This window comes from Ochotona princeps, chromosome 17 (genome assembly GCF_030435755.1).
Source record: "Ochotona princeps isolate mOchPri1 chromosome 17, mOchPri1.hap1, whole genome shotgun sequence".
In the NCBI taxonomy this organism is placed as follows: Eukaryota; Metazoa; Chordata; class Mammalia; order Lagomorpha; family Ochotonidae; genus Ochotona; species Ochotona princeps.
In genome coordinates, this window is record NC_080848.1 from 54,180,662 (window position 1) to 54,198,788 (window position 18,127).

The 18,127-nt window shown below is 51.4% G+C and overlaps 1 protein-coding gene across 1 annotated transcript; it reads left to right on the forward strand.

Annotated features, from left to right (window-relative positions):
- Window positions 1-10,832: 10,832 nt before the first annotated feature.
- Window positions 10,833-11,777, forward strand: MED11 (mediator complex subunit 11). Its single transcript, XM_004594840.2, has 3 exons — window positions 10,833-10,996; window positions 11,212-11,342; window positions 11,519-11,777. The coding sequence occupies exons 1-3, from the start codon at window positions 10,912-10,914 to the stop codon at window positions 11,654-11,656; spliced, it is 354 nt and encodes a 117-aa protein (XP_004594897.2). The 5' UTR covers window positions 10,833-10,911; the 3' UTR covers window positions 11,657-11,777.
- The last annotated feature ends 6,350 nt before the right edge of the window (window positions 11,778-18,127 follow it).

Sequence of the window (18,127 nt, forward strand, 5' to 3'; positions counted from 1 at the left end):
CACAGTGTGTGTGTGTGTGTGTGTGTGTGTGTGCGCGCGTGCGCGTGCTGCCATGGGTCAGTGTTCGGCACACTCCCTGTTGCTTTTCTGCACCCACAGGGCAGCAGACACACAGGCCGTTAATAAATGTTTATTGAATGGCTGTGCTGGGCCTGTGTTCCAAGGTAAACACTGAGCCTTGGTTTGGTCAGTTCAGACTCAAGGGCACTGCTTGGTTAAAGCCACAAAGTCAACGCACCCGTTTTACAGGAGGAAATAATAAGTAAGTTGGTGGCTGACTGGACGCCGCTGGCCAGCTGGGCAGGGCAGAGTGGGTAACCCCCGTGACCACACTGCAACCTGCTGTGACCCATGGCGTGTGGTCCGGCAGCCTGGTCCTGGGCTGGTGGTAGAGGGGTGGCCGCATCTGCAGGTCTCACCCAAGCCAGAAGCCACGTGACCACTGTGGAGTCTGGGACTTCCACTCTGACACAGGAGCCAAGGCTTGGGGCCAGCCCAAGTTCCAGGGACGGCAGCTCCGGTGACATTCATTGGGGACTTCCCCAGACTTGGCAGAAGCCCCAGGCTGAGCTGGAGGGAGGCAGCCACGTTCCAGGGGACTTTTGTCAGCGCCTTCTCCCACTCCTGCTGCCCAGCCTTCTCCCCTTTTCCTCTTAAAGCACTTGAGTCCCTACTGTGTGAATTAGACTTAGCGGTAAAAGCAAAACAAGCATGAAGTCACTTCCTGCTGTTGACTCCATTACAACTGCAACTGTGCACCCGAGGGCCTGCTGCCGTAGCCTGGTGGCTAAAGTCATCGCCTTGCACTCACCAGGATCCCATATGGGCACTGGTTTTAATCCCGGCGGCTCTACTTCCCATCCAGCTCCCTGCTTGTGGCCTGGGAGGGCAGTTCAAGACGGCCCAAAGCCTTGGGACCCTGCACCCACGTCAGAGACCTGGAAGAGGCTCCTGACTCCTGGCTTCAGATTGGCTCAACTCCAGCCATTGCAGCCACTTGAGGAATAAATCATTGGACGGAAGATCTTCCTCTCTGTCTCTCCTCCTGTCTGTATATCTGCCTTTCCAATAAAAATAAAAATAGATGTTTTTGAAAATTAAAAAAAAACACCCAAAGTCCTAGGGCTTCAGGGACATGTGAGAGGCAGCCTGACTGGGGCTGGCAGGCACTTGGAAGATTTCCCTGGAGGACATGACCTTTAGGTGCAGAACTGAAAGAAGCAGGATGTGGGGTCGGGGAGAGGAGGAGTCTGGGGGGGCAGTACCCCAGTAAGGGCATGGTCATGTGTAAAGAGGAAGGGCAGGGTCCTGACATGATAGCCTAATGGTTAAAGTCCTCGCTTTGCATCCACCAGGATCTCATGTTTGTGTGTCCTGGCTGCTCCACTTCCCATCCAGCTCCCTGATTGTGGCCTGGGAAAACAGTTGAGGACGGCCCAAAGCCTTGGGACCCTGTACCTTCATGGGAGACCCAGAAGAACCTCCTGGTTCCTGGCTTCAGACGGGCTCAGCGCTGGCCCTTGTGGCCACGTGGAGAGTGAACCAGTGGACACAAGATCATTCTGTATCTCCTATGTATCTGCCTTTCCAATTGAAAAAAAAAAAAAAAAAAGGGCAGGACAAGGGGACTGAACGGCCGGAGGGACTGGGGCAGGCACACCAACGCGGCTGCATGACGCACACGGGGCAGTTTACGCAGGCCTGTGTGCCGTGTGACAGCTGATGACATCACTATTTACCCACAGGCATAAAGACACTGATGACCTGGTGTCCCCTGCACATGCTGGACTGTCCTGTGTGTGGAGCCACGCCCTCCACTCCAGCACCCAGCCCACCTCCCAGGATCCCACTCCCTTAGCCCTCAGCCCAGGTGGATGAGGATGCCGGGGCCAACTCCACCCTCCTGGATTCTGAGTCAGGAAGCCTCACCAGCAGCCTACACGTTGGGGCTTTTGGAATGAGCACATGTTTGGAAAACGAGGCCTTAGGTTTAGATGTTGGGGGCACTGACAATGCCCTGCCCTAAGATGACGCGGGGACCCTACTTCCTCTTGGAGCCTTGGAAGTGCCCTGTAATTGGCCCTTTACTGCTTGCTGGGGCGTGTAAGCTGATTGGAGGATTGAGAGATAAGCCAGGGGCCTTGGAGCGGGGGGAGGAGGTCCTCTGCGTAACGGAATTAACAGAATTAACTGAAGGTTTCTGGGCAACGGATTAAACGGATAGGATGGATATATAAGCCGGGGGCTTCTGCCCAAGGGGATTAACTGAAGGTTGGAATAAGAGTGCCTCTGAAACGTCCTCCAGTGTCGGGTGATTTCTTCTGCGGGACGGGAGACCCCTATATTTAGCGATTTTAAAAGTTTTTTTTTAAAGATTTATTTATTTATATTACAAAGTCAGATACACAGAAAGGAGCAGAGATAGAGAGGAAGATCTTCCGTCCGATGATTCACTCCCCATGTAACTGCAACAAGCGGTGCTGTGCTGACCCGAAGCCAGGAGCCAGGAACTTCCTCCAGGTCTCCCACACGGTGCAGGGTCCCAAAGCTTTGGGACATTCTCAACTGCTTTCCCAGGCCACAAGCAGGGAGGTGGATGGGAAGGGGAGCTGCTGGGATTAGAACCGGCGCCCATATGGGATCCCAGGGCGTTCAAGGTGAGGACTTAAGCCGCTAGGCCACGGCGCCGGGCCCTGTTTTTTGTTTTTTTTAAAGAGAGAAAGAGACATCTTCCACCAACTGGTTCTCTCCAACAGCCAGGCTGACAACAGCAAGGACAAGCCAGGCATGTGGGTCTCCCACATGGGTGGGAGGGGCTCAGGACCTTATGCCATCTTCTGCCGCTTTCCTAAGCCATTCGAGAGGAGCTGCATCAGAAGTGGAATAACTGGGTCTCAGACTGGTCCCATATGGGATGCCAGCGTTGCAGGCTGAAGCTTAGATCGCCTGCGCCACAGCACCAACCCCTTCTCCGGGTATCTTCGATAATGCCTCATTTAAAAAGAAATTTTTAATGTAGGGCCTGGTGTGATAGTTTAGTGGCTAAAGTCCTCACCAGGATCCTGTGTGGGTGCTGGTTCTTGACCCAGCTGCTCCACTTCCCGTCCAGCTCCCTGCTTGTGGCCTGGGAGGGCAGTTCAAGACGGCCCAAAGCCTTGGGACCCTGGCTCCTGGCTTTGGATTGACTTAGCTGCAGCCACTGCAGTCACTTGGGGAGTCAACAAGCAGATAAAAGGTCTCTCTGTCTCTCCTTCTTTCTCTAAATCTGCCTTTCTGATAAAAATAAATCTTAAAAAAAAATTGATCTCCTGTACACCCTGGCCCTTAAGGCCTGACAAGCGCGCCACGCCCCTGGCCACGCCCCTGGCCACGCCCCCTGGCCACGCCCCTCCCGCTCCCACCCTGCTCACTGAGGAGCTATCTTCCTTGTGCTGAGTGACATCTCCTGTCTCGCTCAAAGATGAGGCAATAAGGAGGGAACGATTTCAGTTCCCCATCTTCTCATGCTCAACTCTGACATCTACACCAGCTCTCCCACGCAGCTGGGATCACAAGGCCTTCTTCCTGCACTGTATAAAAGTGATTTCCAGCACCTGAGTTCAGCTGGCTCCCACCCACCTCCTCTGAGTCCTTGATTCATCCAACCACCACCCTGTCTTCACTCCCAGTGTCTCCCTCCTGGCTCTGCCTTCACGGGTAGATGAACCATCCACACCTCCTGCACTGAAAGGCGGGAGAATGGAGAGAGTGGGGAGGAAGCCAGAGGAAAGAGCTCGCCACTCGGAAGTCTTTCTAAGAGAAGGACGAAAGGCTGTCAGACAGTGGGTGGAGGGGGTTGGGCACCTGTCACAGCAGTCCAGATGTCACCTGGGACATCCACATCCCGTACTGGCGCGCCTGCGTCTAAGTTGCAGCCTGATCCCCTTTGCAAATTCCTGCTAACACACACCCTGGGAGGCAGCAGGTGGCACTAGCTCAAGTGGTCCGTAGACCACTTGAGAGACCTGGACAGTTTCACGTTCCCGGGGTTCTGAAAGTATTTGAGGAAATGACCAGCAGATGGAGCTCTCACTGCCTCGCAAATAAATAAATAAATAAAGGTGGAAAAACTGGAATGAAAACATTGTTTACTTGGATGCAAACAATTTCAAAATCCAGTTATGTTCATAATACACACTTTCCATGAATTTTAGGAGGCCCCTCGTACGGCTCTATTTCCTCTCTCACGTTTCATTTCTTATTTACCTTTGACTTTCAAAGTTACACATGAACACAGCTGAAGGAGTCAGACAACACTTCAAAATGTGTTAGAACAAGTGGGCTCTTCCTTGTCCAGCATCTTTCTCCCCAGAGGCAAGTACCTTTACCTTTCTTAAAAAAAAAAAGAAAACGCTTTACATGCAGAAAACCAGACAAGAGATCTTCCATCCATTGGTTCACTCCTCAAGCACCCTCAAGACAAAACCAGGAGCCCCAAAGTGAATCAAGGTCTTCCACACAGGGTCAGGTGCAAGCCTTTGAGCCCTCATCTGCTGCCTCTCAGGGTGTGTGTTAGCAGGAAGCGGGGTGATGCAGCATTAGGACTTGAACCCAGATACGCTGATCTAGGATGTGGGCCTCCCTCACGGCATTTACACTGTGCCACACACCGACGCCTCGATGCTTCTTTGGCTACCTCTTGGTCTTTGTTTGCAGCATCGCTGACCAGCTTACTACCACACACATGAACACGGGGCTCACTGTTGCCCTCTGCCCCAACACACAACACGTTCCATGCTGCCCCACACGTATACACCCAGGAAAGTGATGTCAACTGGTCTACCATGCTGAGGCAAGTGTTTAGAGCTGAGTCATACAGAATGTTGTGATTACCTTTCTCTTCTTGCACAACGTTGTGTGTTCCTTGAATAACCACCATTTAAAACAGTTCTTCATTCCCTCAGTGTATCACTAATTCAGCCCGACACTGTCCTCTAAAAAGTCGCATCCTGTGATCCCTTCAAAACAAAACATGGTCATCTCTTTCACCTCCATGAGCAAGCCCCTCCAGGACCCCTCTAACCAATGTTCTTGGTACCTGCTGGCCCGACACCTGGTGCTTGGAACACACAAGCCCTTAGCTGAGGCCTCAGTTCCTGGTTCCCATATCTTTCTTTGGCCTAATATGACTAACTTGTCAAGAATGGGTGCATACAGGATTAAAAAAATTGAGAGTTTTTCTATAGATTTGCTTATTTATTTGAAAGGCAGTACAATAGGGAGGGAGAGACAGAAAAAAAGAGCTATCGATCTTCCGTCCACTAGTTCTCTCCTTAGGTGGCCACAACAGCCAGGGCCGGGCCGGGCCGGGCCGGGCCGGCGAGAGCCAGCACTCCACCCAGCCCTCATACATGGATGGCAGGGGCCAAAGCGCTAGAGCCATCATCCGCCGCTTTCCCAGACACACTGGCAGAAAGCTGGATGGGAAGCAGAGCTGCTGGAACTGGAACCTGTGTTTCATTCAGTCTGGAGTGCCCAAACTTAACCTGCTGTACCACAACATCAACCGAAAATGTCAAGACCTTACCCATATCAAAAATGTCTCTCTCCTACTTTAACTGAGGAGTTGCCTGAGGGAAACTCTAGATATCCCCTGAAATCTTTTCTCCAGAGCAGGAATGCCTCTCCCAGAATCCCAGAGTTAGAGGAGATCCCATGGCTAGGTTTTCTTTAACAAAACGTGAGGGCCAATGGCATGGCCACTACCTTGCCAGGCTTGTGAGAGTGGTCGGCTCCTCCACATTCCCTCCCCACCCCCACCCTCCTGTCAGGTGCCATCCAGGGGTGGCAGCAATGCAAATAACACTACCCTACAGCCAGAACTCCGATTTCATTGTGCATACAAACCGCGTGGACACCATAAAACACACATACTGATTCTGTGTATCTAGGGCGGGAACAGGGTGCGGCATTTCTAACAACTTAAGAGTTTGAAGTTGAGTCACTGGTTTCCAGCTTTCATCTCACCCCAGCTAGAGTACAGATTTCAAGGTTGGATGAACTCTTCCCCCCAAATGTGGCGGGCGTCACTCCAGCATCTCGCCGTGCGGACTGTTGAGAGATCTTCCGTTACTCCTATGGCCGACCCAGCACTTGTGGTCGTTTGCCTTCTGGAAGTCTTTGCCAAACCCTTTTTTTTTTTTTTTTTCTGAGTCTAGTGTTCCGTTTGTGGGTTTATTTTCCTCCATGACATTGGGCATTTGATAGGCCTTTTTACTGTGGAAACGCAAACCCTGTCTCTCTCCCTCTCTCTTTTTAAAAATATTTACTTGTTTGGGGCCCGGCGGTGTGGCCTAGTGGCTTAAGTCCTCGCCTTGAACGCCCCAGGATCCCATTAGGGGGGCAGTTCTAATCCCAGCAGCTCCCCTTCCCATCCAGCTCCCTGCTTGTGGCCTGGGAAAGCAGTCGAGGACAGCCCAAAGCTTTGGGACCCTGCACCCGTGTGGGAGACCTGGAGGAAGTTCCTGGCTCCTGGCTTTGGGTCAGCACAGCACTGGCCGTTGTGCTCACTTGAGGAGTGAATCATCGGATAGAAGATCTTCCTCTCTTTCTCTCCTCCTCTCTGTATATCTGACTTTGTGATAGAAAATAAATAAATCTTTAATAAAAAAAAATATTTGCTTGTTTGAAAGGGAGAGTCACAGAGAGAGGGAGAGATGTAGAGAAAGAAATTTTCCGTCCGATGCTTCACTCTCCAAATGGCCACAATGGCTAAGCCAAGTCAAACCCAGGAGACTGGAACTCTAGCAGGTATCCCCCACTGGTACAGGAACCCCAGTACTTAAAGCATCTTGTACAGCTTTCCCAGGTGCACGAGCAGGAAGCTGGGTCCGAAGTGGAGCAGCTGAGACACAAGCCAGCATGAACCAGTGTCACAGGTGACGGTTTAATCCGCTGCGCCACAATGCTATCCCCAACCAACGCCTTTCTTCATCTTATTTCTCTCTGTGATCTCCCTTAGAACCGAGACTGCTGGACAGATTCTTATTTTCTTTTCTTTGCCATTCCTTTTCTTTTGCTTTATTCCCTAGAAGAGTTCCACAATTCCCCTCCCAAACTTTAAAACAAAAATGTGTGTGTGTATTCATTTATTCAAAATGCAAAATTAGAGGGAAGGAGGGAGAAACATATATCTTCTACCCATTTGTTTGCTCCCCTAGATGGCCACAATGACTGGGCCTGAGCCAACCCAAAGCCAGGAGCCAAGAGCTTCATCTGGGTTTTCCAAGTAGATGACAGGGCGGACTGTGAGGATGGTGCAGGTGCTTGGGCTCCGCTCTAGGCTTCGGGCTCAGCCTGGCCTAGCCCCAGCCAGTGCGTCCATTCGGGATGTCTCTCCTTCTCTGATTCTAAATCAAAAATCTTTTTCTAAAAAATATATAACAGAAGTGTTGGTCTGGATAATAGTTTGGGGGTCCCCTGAAGCATTCCACTGTGTTAAGGACTTGAGTCCCAGGGTCACATTCCCGGATTGTGATGGCATTTAACCCAACTGTGGTCGCTCTAAAGTGGGGCCCTGCTAAGTGATGAGACTGTACTAGTTAATTGCTGGGATGAAGCCCCAGGCCTAAGTCATGGTGGCTTTATAGAGACCGCATCCAGAGGAAAGGCAAGCAAGCCTCCTTTCTCTCTCATCCTTCTGGTTTGCCATGTGGTCCTCCCTCGGCGCACATTCTACTGTCCATCGCCCTCACTGGACACCACACCGACGCAGCCGCCCAATCTTGGACTGTGAACCTCCTACACTGTGAGCCGAAATAAGTACTCCTCTTCCCACGAGTCGTGTCTCCAGTACTTCATGGAATGAGAAAGCTAATACGGAACGTTTCCTCAAACATCTAGAACTCCTCTCTGGTCTGCACAGGCTTCAGGGCGAGGCGCTGAGAAGTCCCAGGCACCAGGGGGACTCGGCAACCACTGAGTTTCACTTTTAGGAGCTCTGACTCACGGCCTTGTTGGAGATCCCCCAGCAATGATATCTTCAATTCTTGCCTTTGACTCATCAAATCCCCCAGAGAGGAGACGTCCAGCATTTGTCACAAAAAGTAAAAACCACCCCATCTAAAAACCACCGCTCTGGAACACTTGCCCTCAGCTGTGCCGGGCTGTCCTCCAAGCTAACACCGGGTTTTCCATCTCTAACCAAGGAACCTCTCAGCGTGCACCCAGGCTGGGGAGGGGACATGGGTGAAGGGGAGATCTGCAGTCCAGCTGCTTTCAATAATCTTCCTGTTTGAGAACAATTTCATGACAGGTGGATACGACGCCTTGGAGCCTCGGGCCAACCAAGTCGTGTGCAAGGGTGGCTGACCTCATTGCTACAGCAGGGACCACTGTCCAGCCTCCACCTGAAGTTTTGTTATTAGCCCTCTCCCTTTATCTTTGTGACTCCTTTTAAAAAACAAGTTTTATTTTTATTTATTTAGGAAGAGAGATCTTCTAAGCACTGATTCACTCCCCAAATGGCCACAGCAGCCAGGACTGAGCCAGGCCAAAGCCAGGAGCTGGAGGCTCATCCAGATTTCCCACATGGGTAGCAGGGCCATCTTCCGCTGCTCTCCCAGGCGCATTTGCAGTGAGCGACATAGGCAGTGGAGCAGTCAGGACTGGAAATGGAATGCAAATGGAATGCTGGCACGGCAGGCAGACGCCTAACCTGATAAACCACATGCTGGCTCCACTTAGGCCATTTTTAAAAATACCATAGGGTGGGGCTGGCACTGTGGCAGAGTAAGCTAAGCCTCCAGCTTTTAGTGCCAGCATCCCATACGGGTGCTGTTCCACTCCCAATCTAGCTCTCTGCTTATGACCTGGGAAAGCAGCAAAGGATGTCTCAGGTCCTTGGGCCCCTGTGCCCACGTGGGAGGCCTGAAAGAAGCGCCTAGCTCCTGATCAGCTCAGCTCTGGAAGTGTCTTTCAAAAAAAAACACAAAAAAAACAAACAAAAACTAACATATAAAGAAGTTCTGGGCTTCTTTTTATATATACCGCAGGGTAGACATTAAGACTAACACTCAGGCTACCTAAATCTCATAGGGATTAACTGGTTTAATTCTGGCTCTGCCTCCGATTCCAGCTTCCTGGATGTAGCAGGTGATAACCCAGGCATCTGGGTCTCTGCCACTGCTTGGGAGACCCGGGTGGAGTGCCAAGCACTGACTCCATCCTGTCCCAGCCCTGGCTGTTGTGGGCACCCGGGGGACAAATCAATTGATGAAAAGTTCTCTCTGCCTTTGAAATAATGTGAAAATATAAAAATAAAGTAGCCTTAGTGTTATTTAATTCAGATTTTAGTGAAAGGTGAGGTTAAATGCTAGGTTGGTCAAGCTTAGCTGCATCTCCCTTAATTTGCAAACCCCCAAACAAACTGGTTTCATGCAGATGATCTTCAATTAGTTCTTTTTTTTTTTTTAAAGATTTATTCATTTTATTACAGCCAGATATACACAGAGGAGGAGAGACAGAGAGGAAGATCTTCCGTCCGATGATTCACTCCCCAAGTGAGACGCAACGGCCGATGCGCGCCGATCCGATGCCGGGAACCAGGAACCTCTTCCGGGTCTCCCACGCGGGTGCAGGGTCCCAAAGCATTGGGCCGTCCTCAACTGCTTTCCCAGGCCACAAGCAGGGAGCTGGATGGGAAGTGGAGCTTCTGGGATTAGAACCGGCGCCCATAGGGGATCCTGGGGCTTTCAAGGCGAGGACTTTAGCCGCTAGGCCACGCCGCCGGGCCCCTTCAATTAGTTCTTAAGCGTGATCTTTTCATTAGGGTAAATGTGGTTGTTGTGGCACAGCACACAAAGCCACGGCCTGGGAACCCATTACCGCTGGTTCAGGCCCAGGCACCTCCAGTTTTTCAGCTCCTGACCTGGTTCCTTGAGCAAGCGGTGGAAGACAGCCCAGGTGCTTGGTCGTCTGCACAGCACCCTAGGAGGCCGACTGGAGTACTAGGTTCACATCTATATAGCCTGGCCCAAGCCCAATGGTTGCAGCCATTTGGGGAACGAACCAGCAGGTGGAAGATTTCTCTCTCCTAATCTCTTTGTCACTCTGCCTTTGAAAAAAGAAAAAAAATCCTTCAAAGCCTCCCAAAGCACACAATCTTTCTTATGACTCAGCTCTTCTGTGCAGTCCGAGCAGGGTCCACACCAGGTCGCGATACTCCAAACTGACGCTCTCGATGGACCCTTCAGGACCACGCTCTGGCCCCGGGCAGCTGCCCCTTCTAGCCAACCCCTCATCAGCCCTTCCAGGTGGCACAGACACAGGCCGATCTCAAACACCACGTCCATTCACGACCATGTGAGCAGCTACCTCCTTCACCGTCCTCTCCGCATGGCCCAGCACATGGTAGGTGGCCAGAAACGAAAAGGCAGAAAGGCTGTTAGGAGCCCCAGCACCTGATAACGCGGCTGTGCTTCGGGTGGGCTCACGGTCAGGTGAATGCGTGGAGGAGAAAAATCACACATTACCACTGTCCAGCTTTCCTCAAAGGACGGTGAAAATGGCGCGTGGCTCCAGAGTGAAGAAACACTCCAAAACTCCCTCCATCACCACCTAGCACTCGGAACGCCCTTCTATACTCTTACAGAATGAAGTAACTATGGGAAGCCTCATGAAGTGTAAAGTGGACAGCCTAACGGAAGTTTCCTGTCCTTTCACCAAAGGTGGTCCAGGGATAGAGGGGCAGGATACCTGGGAGTTGTAGTTCAGTGAGTGGACCAAATGGGTTAGATGGCGCTGAGCATCCTGGGAATTGTAGTCAGTGAGCGCGTCCCTGCAGCGCAGGCGCGCAAATCATCTGCACTTCCGTCCTGAAGAGTCGCACTAGGATTCTAAAGAGAAAACCGGGTCTGGGTTCCCCCAAGCACGATGGCCACTTACAGCCTGGCCAACGAGCGGCTTCGCGCTCTGGAGGACATCGAAAGGGAAATTGGCGCCATCCTTCAGAATGCAGGTGGGGGACGCGACGCGCGGATGGCGGGGGTGAAGACGAGTCGGGAGGCGAGCGCGCAGGCGCACTGGCCCAGGCGCCCCCCACCCGACGCGGGGCTCGGAGGGAGGCGCGGCGCATGCGCGGGCCAGGAGCTGGGCACCCGGCGTGGGGCGGGCTCGGGGGCCGGGCTCTGCTGCGCGTCCCCTCGCTGGTCAGCCCTCTCCCCGCCCCTGCAGGGACGGTCATCCTGGAGCTGTCCAAGGAGAAAACTAACGAGCGGCTCCTCGACCGCCAGGCGGCGGCCTTCACCGCATCGGTGCAGCACGTGGAGGCGGAGCTGTCAGCCCAGATCCGCTACCTCACCCAGGTGGGCGTGGGTGCGTGGGAGGGAGACCCCACCTCTCCTGGGCCTCAGCCTTGGGGGATGCTGGGCAGGGATGAACTTCTTCCTCTCGCAGGGTAGGGGCTGGGCCGATAGTAGAGCCCGGCTGGGGGATGGGTCGGCGGCAGCGTGCCCACTGAGGAGAGCTAACTGTCCCCCAGGTGGCCACAGGACAGCCCCACGAGGGCTCCAGCTACTCCTGCAGGAAGGACTGTCAGATGGCCCTGAAGCGAGTGGACTATGCTCGCCTCAAGCTCGGTGACGTGGCCCGCACCTGTGAGCAGATGCTGGAGAGCTAAGGCCAGCAGGCAGGGGGAGAGCGGCCCTGGCACCTTGGAGTCGGGGGGCAGCGGAACCTGGAGACTGGTGGGATGAGGGGGCACCCCTGGGGCCCACACGCTGTGCTGGGCAGGGTGGAGCAGGACTCCCAGGCGCCCTCCCCAGGTCCTCACCACAGCAAGCCCAGCTTCCTGCTCGCTGGACCCGACGAGGAGGCGTTCTTCTTCCCTAATGCAGGCGAAACAAGAACTAACGGTTTTCATAATAAAAGCAACGATGAGTTTTTGAAAAAAGAAATCAGACTGTCTGCTGGAAATCAGCTGGGGCCAGGGATTAAGGTAGTGAAAGCAGCTGGGGGAGGGAGGGAGGGCAAGGCCAGGCCTTCACTGGGGCTTTAGGGGAGAAGCAGGAGTCAGCTAGGGCTGGGGCGGGTCAGCTGGAGGAGTGTGAACACAGACCTGGGACAGGCAGGCACCCAGGGAAGGAAGCAGGGGCCTAAGCCAGTGTCTTCAGCTATAAAAACAATTCTAGTGGCTTAAAAAAAAAAAACCTTACAAATTGTGTAAGTTATCACTACCCAGTGCAAAGATAGAATTGATGGCATAGTATTTTTAAAAATTCAAAATAAGAAAGAAAGAAATTGGGCCCTGCATGGTAGCCTGTCAGCTAAAGTCCTCTCCTGTCACACGCCAAGATTCCATATGGATGCCAGTTCTAATCCCAGCAGCCCTGCTTCCCATCCAGCTCCCTGCTTGTGTTCTGAGAAGTCAGTGAGGACGACCCAAAGCCATGGGACCCTGTACCCACGTGGGAGACCCGGAAGAGCCTCCTGGCACCTGGCTTTACATCGGCACAGCTCCACGCATTGAGGTCACCTGGGGAGAAAACCAGCAGATGGAAGATCTTCCTCTCTGTCTCTGCTCCTCTCTGTAGAGCTGACTTTCCAATAAAATTTAATAAATCTTAAGAAAAAAAGGAGGACAAAGAATGCAGTAGCTGTTTTATCAAGTATTTAAAATTTTTTTATGTTTTTTAAATATTCATTTTTTAATTTTTATTACAAAGTCAGATATACAGAGGAGGAGAGACAGAGAGGAAGATCTCCCGTATAATGATTCACTCCTCAAGTGACTGCAACGGCCGGCCAGTGCTGCGCTGATCCAAAGCCAGGATCCAGGAGCTTCTTCTGGGTCTCCCGTGCGGATGCAGGGTCCCAAGGCTTTGGGCCATCCTCAGCTTTCCCAGGCCAGTCCCAGGGAGCTGGATGGGAAGTGGGACTGCCAGGATTAGAACCGGCACCCATATGGGATCTCGACACATTCAAGGCAAGGACTTTAGCTGCTAGGCCCCAGCGCCAGACCCTAATTTTTGTTTTTGATGGTGATTACATGGTTGACCTGGGTGGGAAGGATTGAGGGTTGGGGAAAAGTGGGTGAAAATCACTGGTTCCAAATTTTCTATTTTTTCTTGTCTCTGGGGAAAGGGGAGAGTTAAAGGAGAAGCCACAACCAGCCTCCTAAATGTCTAAGTACCCAGGGATGGGGAAGATCCACCCAGTATCAACCCAGGGTCCCGATGTAGTGCATTTTCTGAGGGTTCTGACCAAGTGGCTTTGATAGTTCTGCAATGCTGTTGGTTTCACCAATATCAGGATAAGGCAGCCATCCCAATGTCCAATAGGATGATGTAGTCAACCTCAAGTCTCCATTCACACAGTTTTTGCTGTCCTTGTTTGCTGGCGTAGTTGTCCAATTTGACTGTTCTCCTGCAGCACCAAATGAGCTGCCTTCTTCTCCATGTGCACCAGGGTCTGTGTCCACTGTTCCGCCGTTTGTGCTCCCACGCAGGTCCAGGGACCAGGTGACCTGAAGCTCATGAACCTGGCACCCAGTGAGCAGCTGGGCCCCAGGACCTGGGTCACTCGAACTGAGCCACACCAGATTCCCCACCCACTGTGGCTCACAAACCAGGCTCCCACAGACCCCAAGCTGGCACGGCTCGCCTCATCTCAGCATCCCCAGTGTGAGCTGACTGGCGTTGCGGCCTGACCTGGCCCCTCCCACACCCTGAGCTGGTTCTCAGATCTTCCAGTGGATGTTGTGAACTGGTCAAGTCTGGTCTGTCCCAAGACCTGACCCACATGTAGGCTGGCAGGTACTGTAAGCTGGCATGGTCAGGGCTGCTTCTTGACTTGGTGCTGGCGCTCACCTGCATGGACTGCATCCCTCCAGCAGTGGCAGATCTCGGGCACACCAGTGGGTCCTTGGCCCAGGTTGGTTTTGTCTACCTCTTGTCCTGGGAGGAACAGTGACCTTGCTCAGCCGGACCACACCCATTCTGGTTCTTACTGTTGGTTGTTGAAGCCTAGTCACACCTAGTCCATGCCCGGGAACAAATTTACATGGTTCATTGAGAGTCAAGACCTAGCCCAGCCTGTTCTACACTCACCCTGGCACTCACGAGTACCAGTGGGTGCTGGAATGTAGCCCAGTCTTTCGCTCCCCAGTCCCAGTCCACACCTGTGCCGAGGGAGGCTATAGCCATGGCAAGCCCAGTCTGCTGCCCTCAACCCAGCTCTCATGCTCACCACTGGGATTCCCAACCCAGCTGGGGCATCCCCTTAGCTCCCCAGCAAGGCCTGTTCTCATCCCCATCTCTTGGATGTGTCGGTGGAGATTGCATTTCCACAGGGGTGAGGCCACTTATCCCGCACAGAGTCTGCCACAAGACCTGATTTTCTCACACACTAGTTATTATCATGGCCCATTCTAACTTCACCTTTCTCCTGATCCCATTCTCACTGATGGTTATTTGCTGGAGGCCCGCTCCAGCTGAGTTCAGAGCTCCAGAAGGGGGCATGGGGCCCGGCGGCGTGGCCTAGTGGCTAAAGTCCTTGCCTTGAATGCGCCAGGATCCCATATGGGCGCCGGTTCTAATCCCGGAAGCCCCCCTTCCCATCCAGCTCCCTGCCTGTGGCCTGGGAAAGCAGTCGAGGACGGCCCAAAGCCTTGGGACCCTGCACCTGCGTAGGAGACCTGGAAGTTCCTGGATCCTGGCTTCGGATCGGCATAGCATTGGCCGTTGTGCTCACTTGGGGAGTGAATCATCGGACGGAAGATCTTCCTCTCTGTCTCTCCTCCTCTCTATATCTGACTTTGTAATAAAAATAAAAAAATAAATCTTTAAAAAAAAGGGGGGGGGGCGTGGAGTTGCCAAAAAGAAAAGCCACAGGTACCTTCACTTGGTGCCCTCTTGTAGCAGCTCAAGAAGTGCCCCTTTTTATTTACTCAGACATTCACAAACCTCTGCACAAATGTTTGATTTTACTATCTTTAACTGCAGAACTAAGCCAGCATGCACAGATGTTCGATTAATTAATTTTTTACTTCATGGTCAACCAGGTGCTCTTAAGAATAATTGTGTAAGTTGCTATAATCAGTTTCTTCAAAGCAAGCCATTATCAATCTTCTGTAGTGGCCATTAGGTGACAGCCAGGACTCCAAGGCCAAGGCACATGTGATTACCTAGTAATCAGTAATACATTCCCACTACATTTCTATTTCCACAACTTGCCCATCATTTATTGCGAGAAATATGTCACAAGGGAAAAGTCATAAAAATCCAAGACAAAAGATTCAAATATTAAATCCCCCTAAAGCTACAGGCTCTATGACCCCATAAACAATCAAACAATAATTAAAAGCATAGCTCTAGAATATTCATAAAAGCATCCTTAATTCCTCTAGCTAAAAATTATACAAGAGGCCAAAACTGATAACTGATACATTTCCAATGCTCCAAAGAAATTGCAAAGACAGGCCAGCCTTTAAGGTCACAGTAACTGTATTCATTGCCAGAGCAGTTTCAGCACACACTCCCATCACTTTCATTAATATTTAGGATACTTAAATTAAAAATTAAAAATGAAGAAAAGAAAAGAATAAAAAATATATTTAGAATACTTATCAATCCCTTTCCCAGAAGGTGCACTACATGTCTGGGCCAGATTCTAAGGGAATAGTTAGGCACACAATAAGGTGTCCAAAAATGGCATGGACTTTATTGTGCTCCTGTGTGTAAACTGTTAAAGGACCACACACCAAGACATGATCAGCAACATTAACTGCCAAGCTCACACTGGGGCAAACAACAATGCCTCAATAGATTACAGAATTCTTAGTGGGGTGGTTAAGCGTCCATGCAAAAGGGGGTGAAACTGTGTTGGGGTGATTGGAGAGACATCTGCCAGGCCTTGCCATACAGCTGGAAGCTCCTCTTCGTGTCATCCACACCCACTGCACGGACCCCAGCAGTTACTGTGATCCTGCCCTGTCTGGTAGGCCTCAGCCTTGGCTTTGGTGTGTGCCAGTGAGTGGTACTCGGTGATGGTCGATACTAACTACGACAGCTTAGGTCTCTCACGTGTGCTGGTGCTTCAGACTGACCTTTAAAGGTCTTCCCGTCCCCACCGGACTCCCCTCCAACCACTCACCTTGAAGCCTGCTGAGCTCCTTCCCCATCCCTAGGGAGCCATGCGGCTCACCACCTGAACACACCTGGCTGTAAAACAAAATCCCCAGGATAGGGTAATCCCGAAGGCCCACTTAGTCTGCCTTCCCCAAGGGAGCCACCCCACTCGGCTCTCTGTACCTGTGCCGGTTACAAAGCCTCCAGCCATCATGTGTTTTATTTGACAGAGTTCCAGAAAAAGAGCAAGAGCCAGACCTTCCTTCTACTGATTCATTCCCCGAGCAGGACTCTTCTGCTTTTCCCAGGCCTGAACTGTAGCAGCCGGGAATCAAATCGGCACTTGGATAGCAGGCTGGCATCACAGGGCTGCTTAACTCACAGTACAGCAGCACTAGGTCTCTTTTCCTTTTTTTAAGATTTTTTTTGAAAGTCACATATACAGAGAGGAGAAGAGACAGAGAGGAAGATCTTCTGTCCACAGATTCACTCTCTAGTGGCCACAATGGCCAGAGCTGAGCTGATCTAAAGCCAGGAGCCAGGAGACTCCCCAGGGTGTCCCATGTGGGTGCAGGGTCCCAAAGCTAAGCCATCTTTTAGCTTTTTCAGGCCTTAAGCAGAGAGCTGAATGGGAAACAGGGCTTCTGGGATCAGAACTCACACCCATGTGGGATCCCACCACATGCAAGGCAAGGACATTAGGCACTAGCTACCATCTTGAGTCCCACTAGACCTCTTTGATATTTTGTTTTAAAGATTGATTTATTTGGAATAGAAAATAATTACAAGAGATGGCTACTCTTGCCTTCTAGTTCAGGCTGCAAAGCTAAAACTGGACCTGTGTGAAGCCTGGAGTTTCTCGGTCTCTGACATGGCTGGAATGGTCCCAGTGACCTGGAGCAGCTTCTGGTGTCTTCTAAGGTAGATCAGCAGGGAGCTGGATGGGAAGTGGAACAACCAGGACTAGAACCGGCCCCCATGTGGGATGTTGGTGCTGCAGGCAGTGGTGTTATGCACAAAGCCACAGCACTAGCCCCTCTTCATATGATATATAGAAAAGCAAAACTCACCTCATATCCTTCCATTTGCTGCTCAGATATTGAAATTGATTACACAGACACATAATGCACACCTACACAGGATAAAAAATGTATAAGATGATCAAGAGGAACTGACAGCTTAAACAGGAAGTCAGAGTCTTTTAAACACCTATTTTTTTGGTTTGTTTTTTTGAAAGGCACATTTAGAGAGAGAAAGAAAGCCAGATCTTCCACCCCGTGGTTCACTCCCAAATGTGTGCAATGATCAGAACTGATCTGATCCAAATTCAAGAGCTTCCACTATGCCTCCCACATGGGTGCAGGATCCTAAGGCTTTGGGCCATCTTCTACTGCTTTCCTACAATATAAGCAGGGAGCTAGATGGGAAGTGGAACAGCCAGGATAGGAATCGGCACCCATGTGAGATACAGGCAGAGCATTAGCCTGTGGAGCCACCATGCTGGACCTGAAACTCAGACTCTTAAAGACACAGACTGGGCCTGCATGATGCCTAGTGGCTAAACTGCTCGCCTTACACACATCGGCTCCCATATGGGTGCGCTTTGGTATCCCAGTTGCTTCACTTCCTATTCTGCAACCTGCTTGTGGCCTGGGAAAACAGTGGAGGGATGGCTCCAAGCCTTGGGACCCTGCCCCTGCATAGGAGACCCCCGGAAAGTTCCTGGCTCCTGCCTTCTGGTCAGTAAAGCTTGGTTGTTGTGGCCACCTGGGAGTGAACCAGCAGACAGAAATCTTCCTCTGTCTCTCCATCTCTCTAAATCTGCCTTCTAATAACATTTTTAAAAAATGTTTCAAATATGTAACTAATCAACTAAAAATAAATATATCTTTTAAAAAAAGAAAGACATGGACTGAGGTCAGCACTGTGCTACCATGGGCTCAAATCTTGCTCCACTTCTGATCCAGCTCCCTGCTAATGCGCCTGGGAAAGCAGGGGAAGATGGCACAGGTACCTGCTCCCTG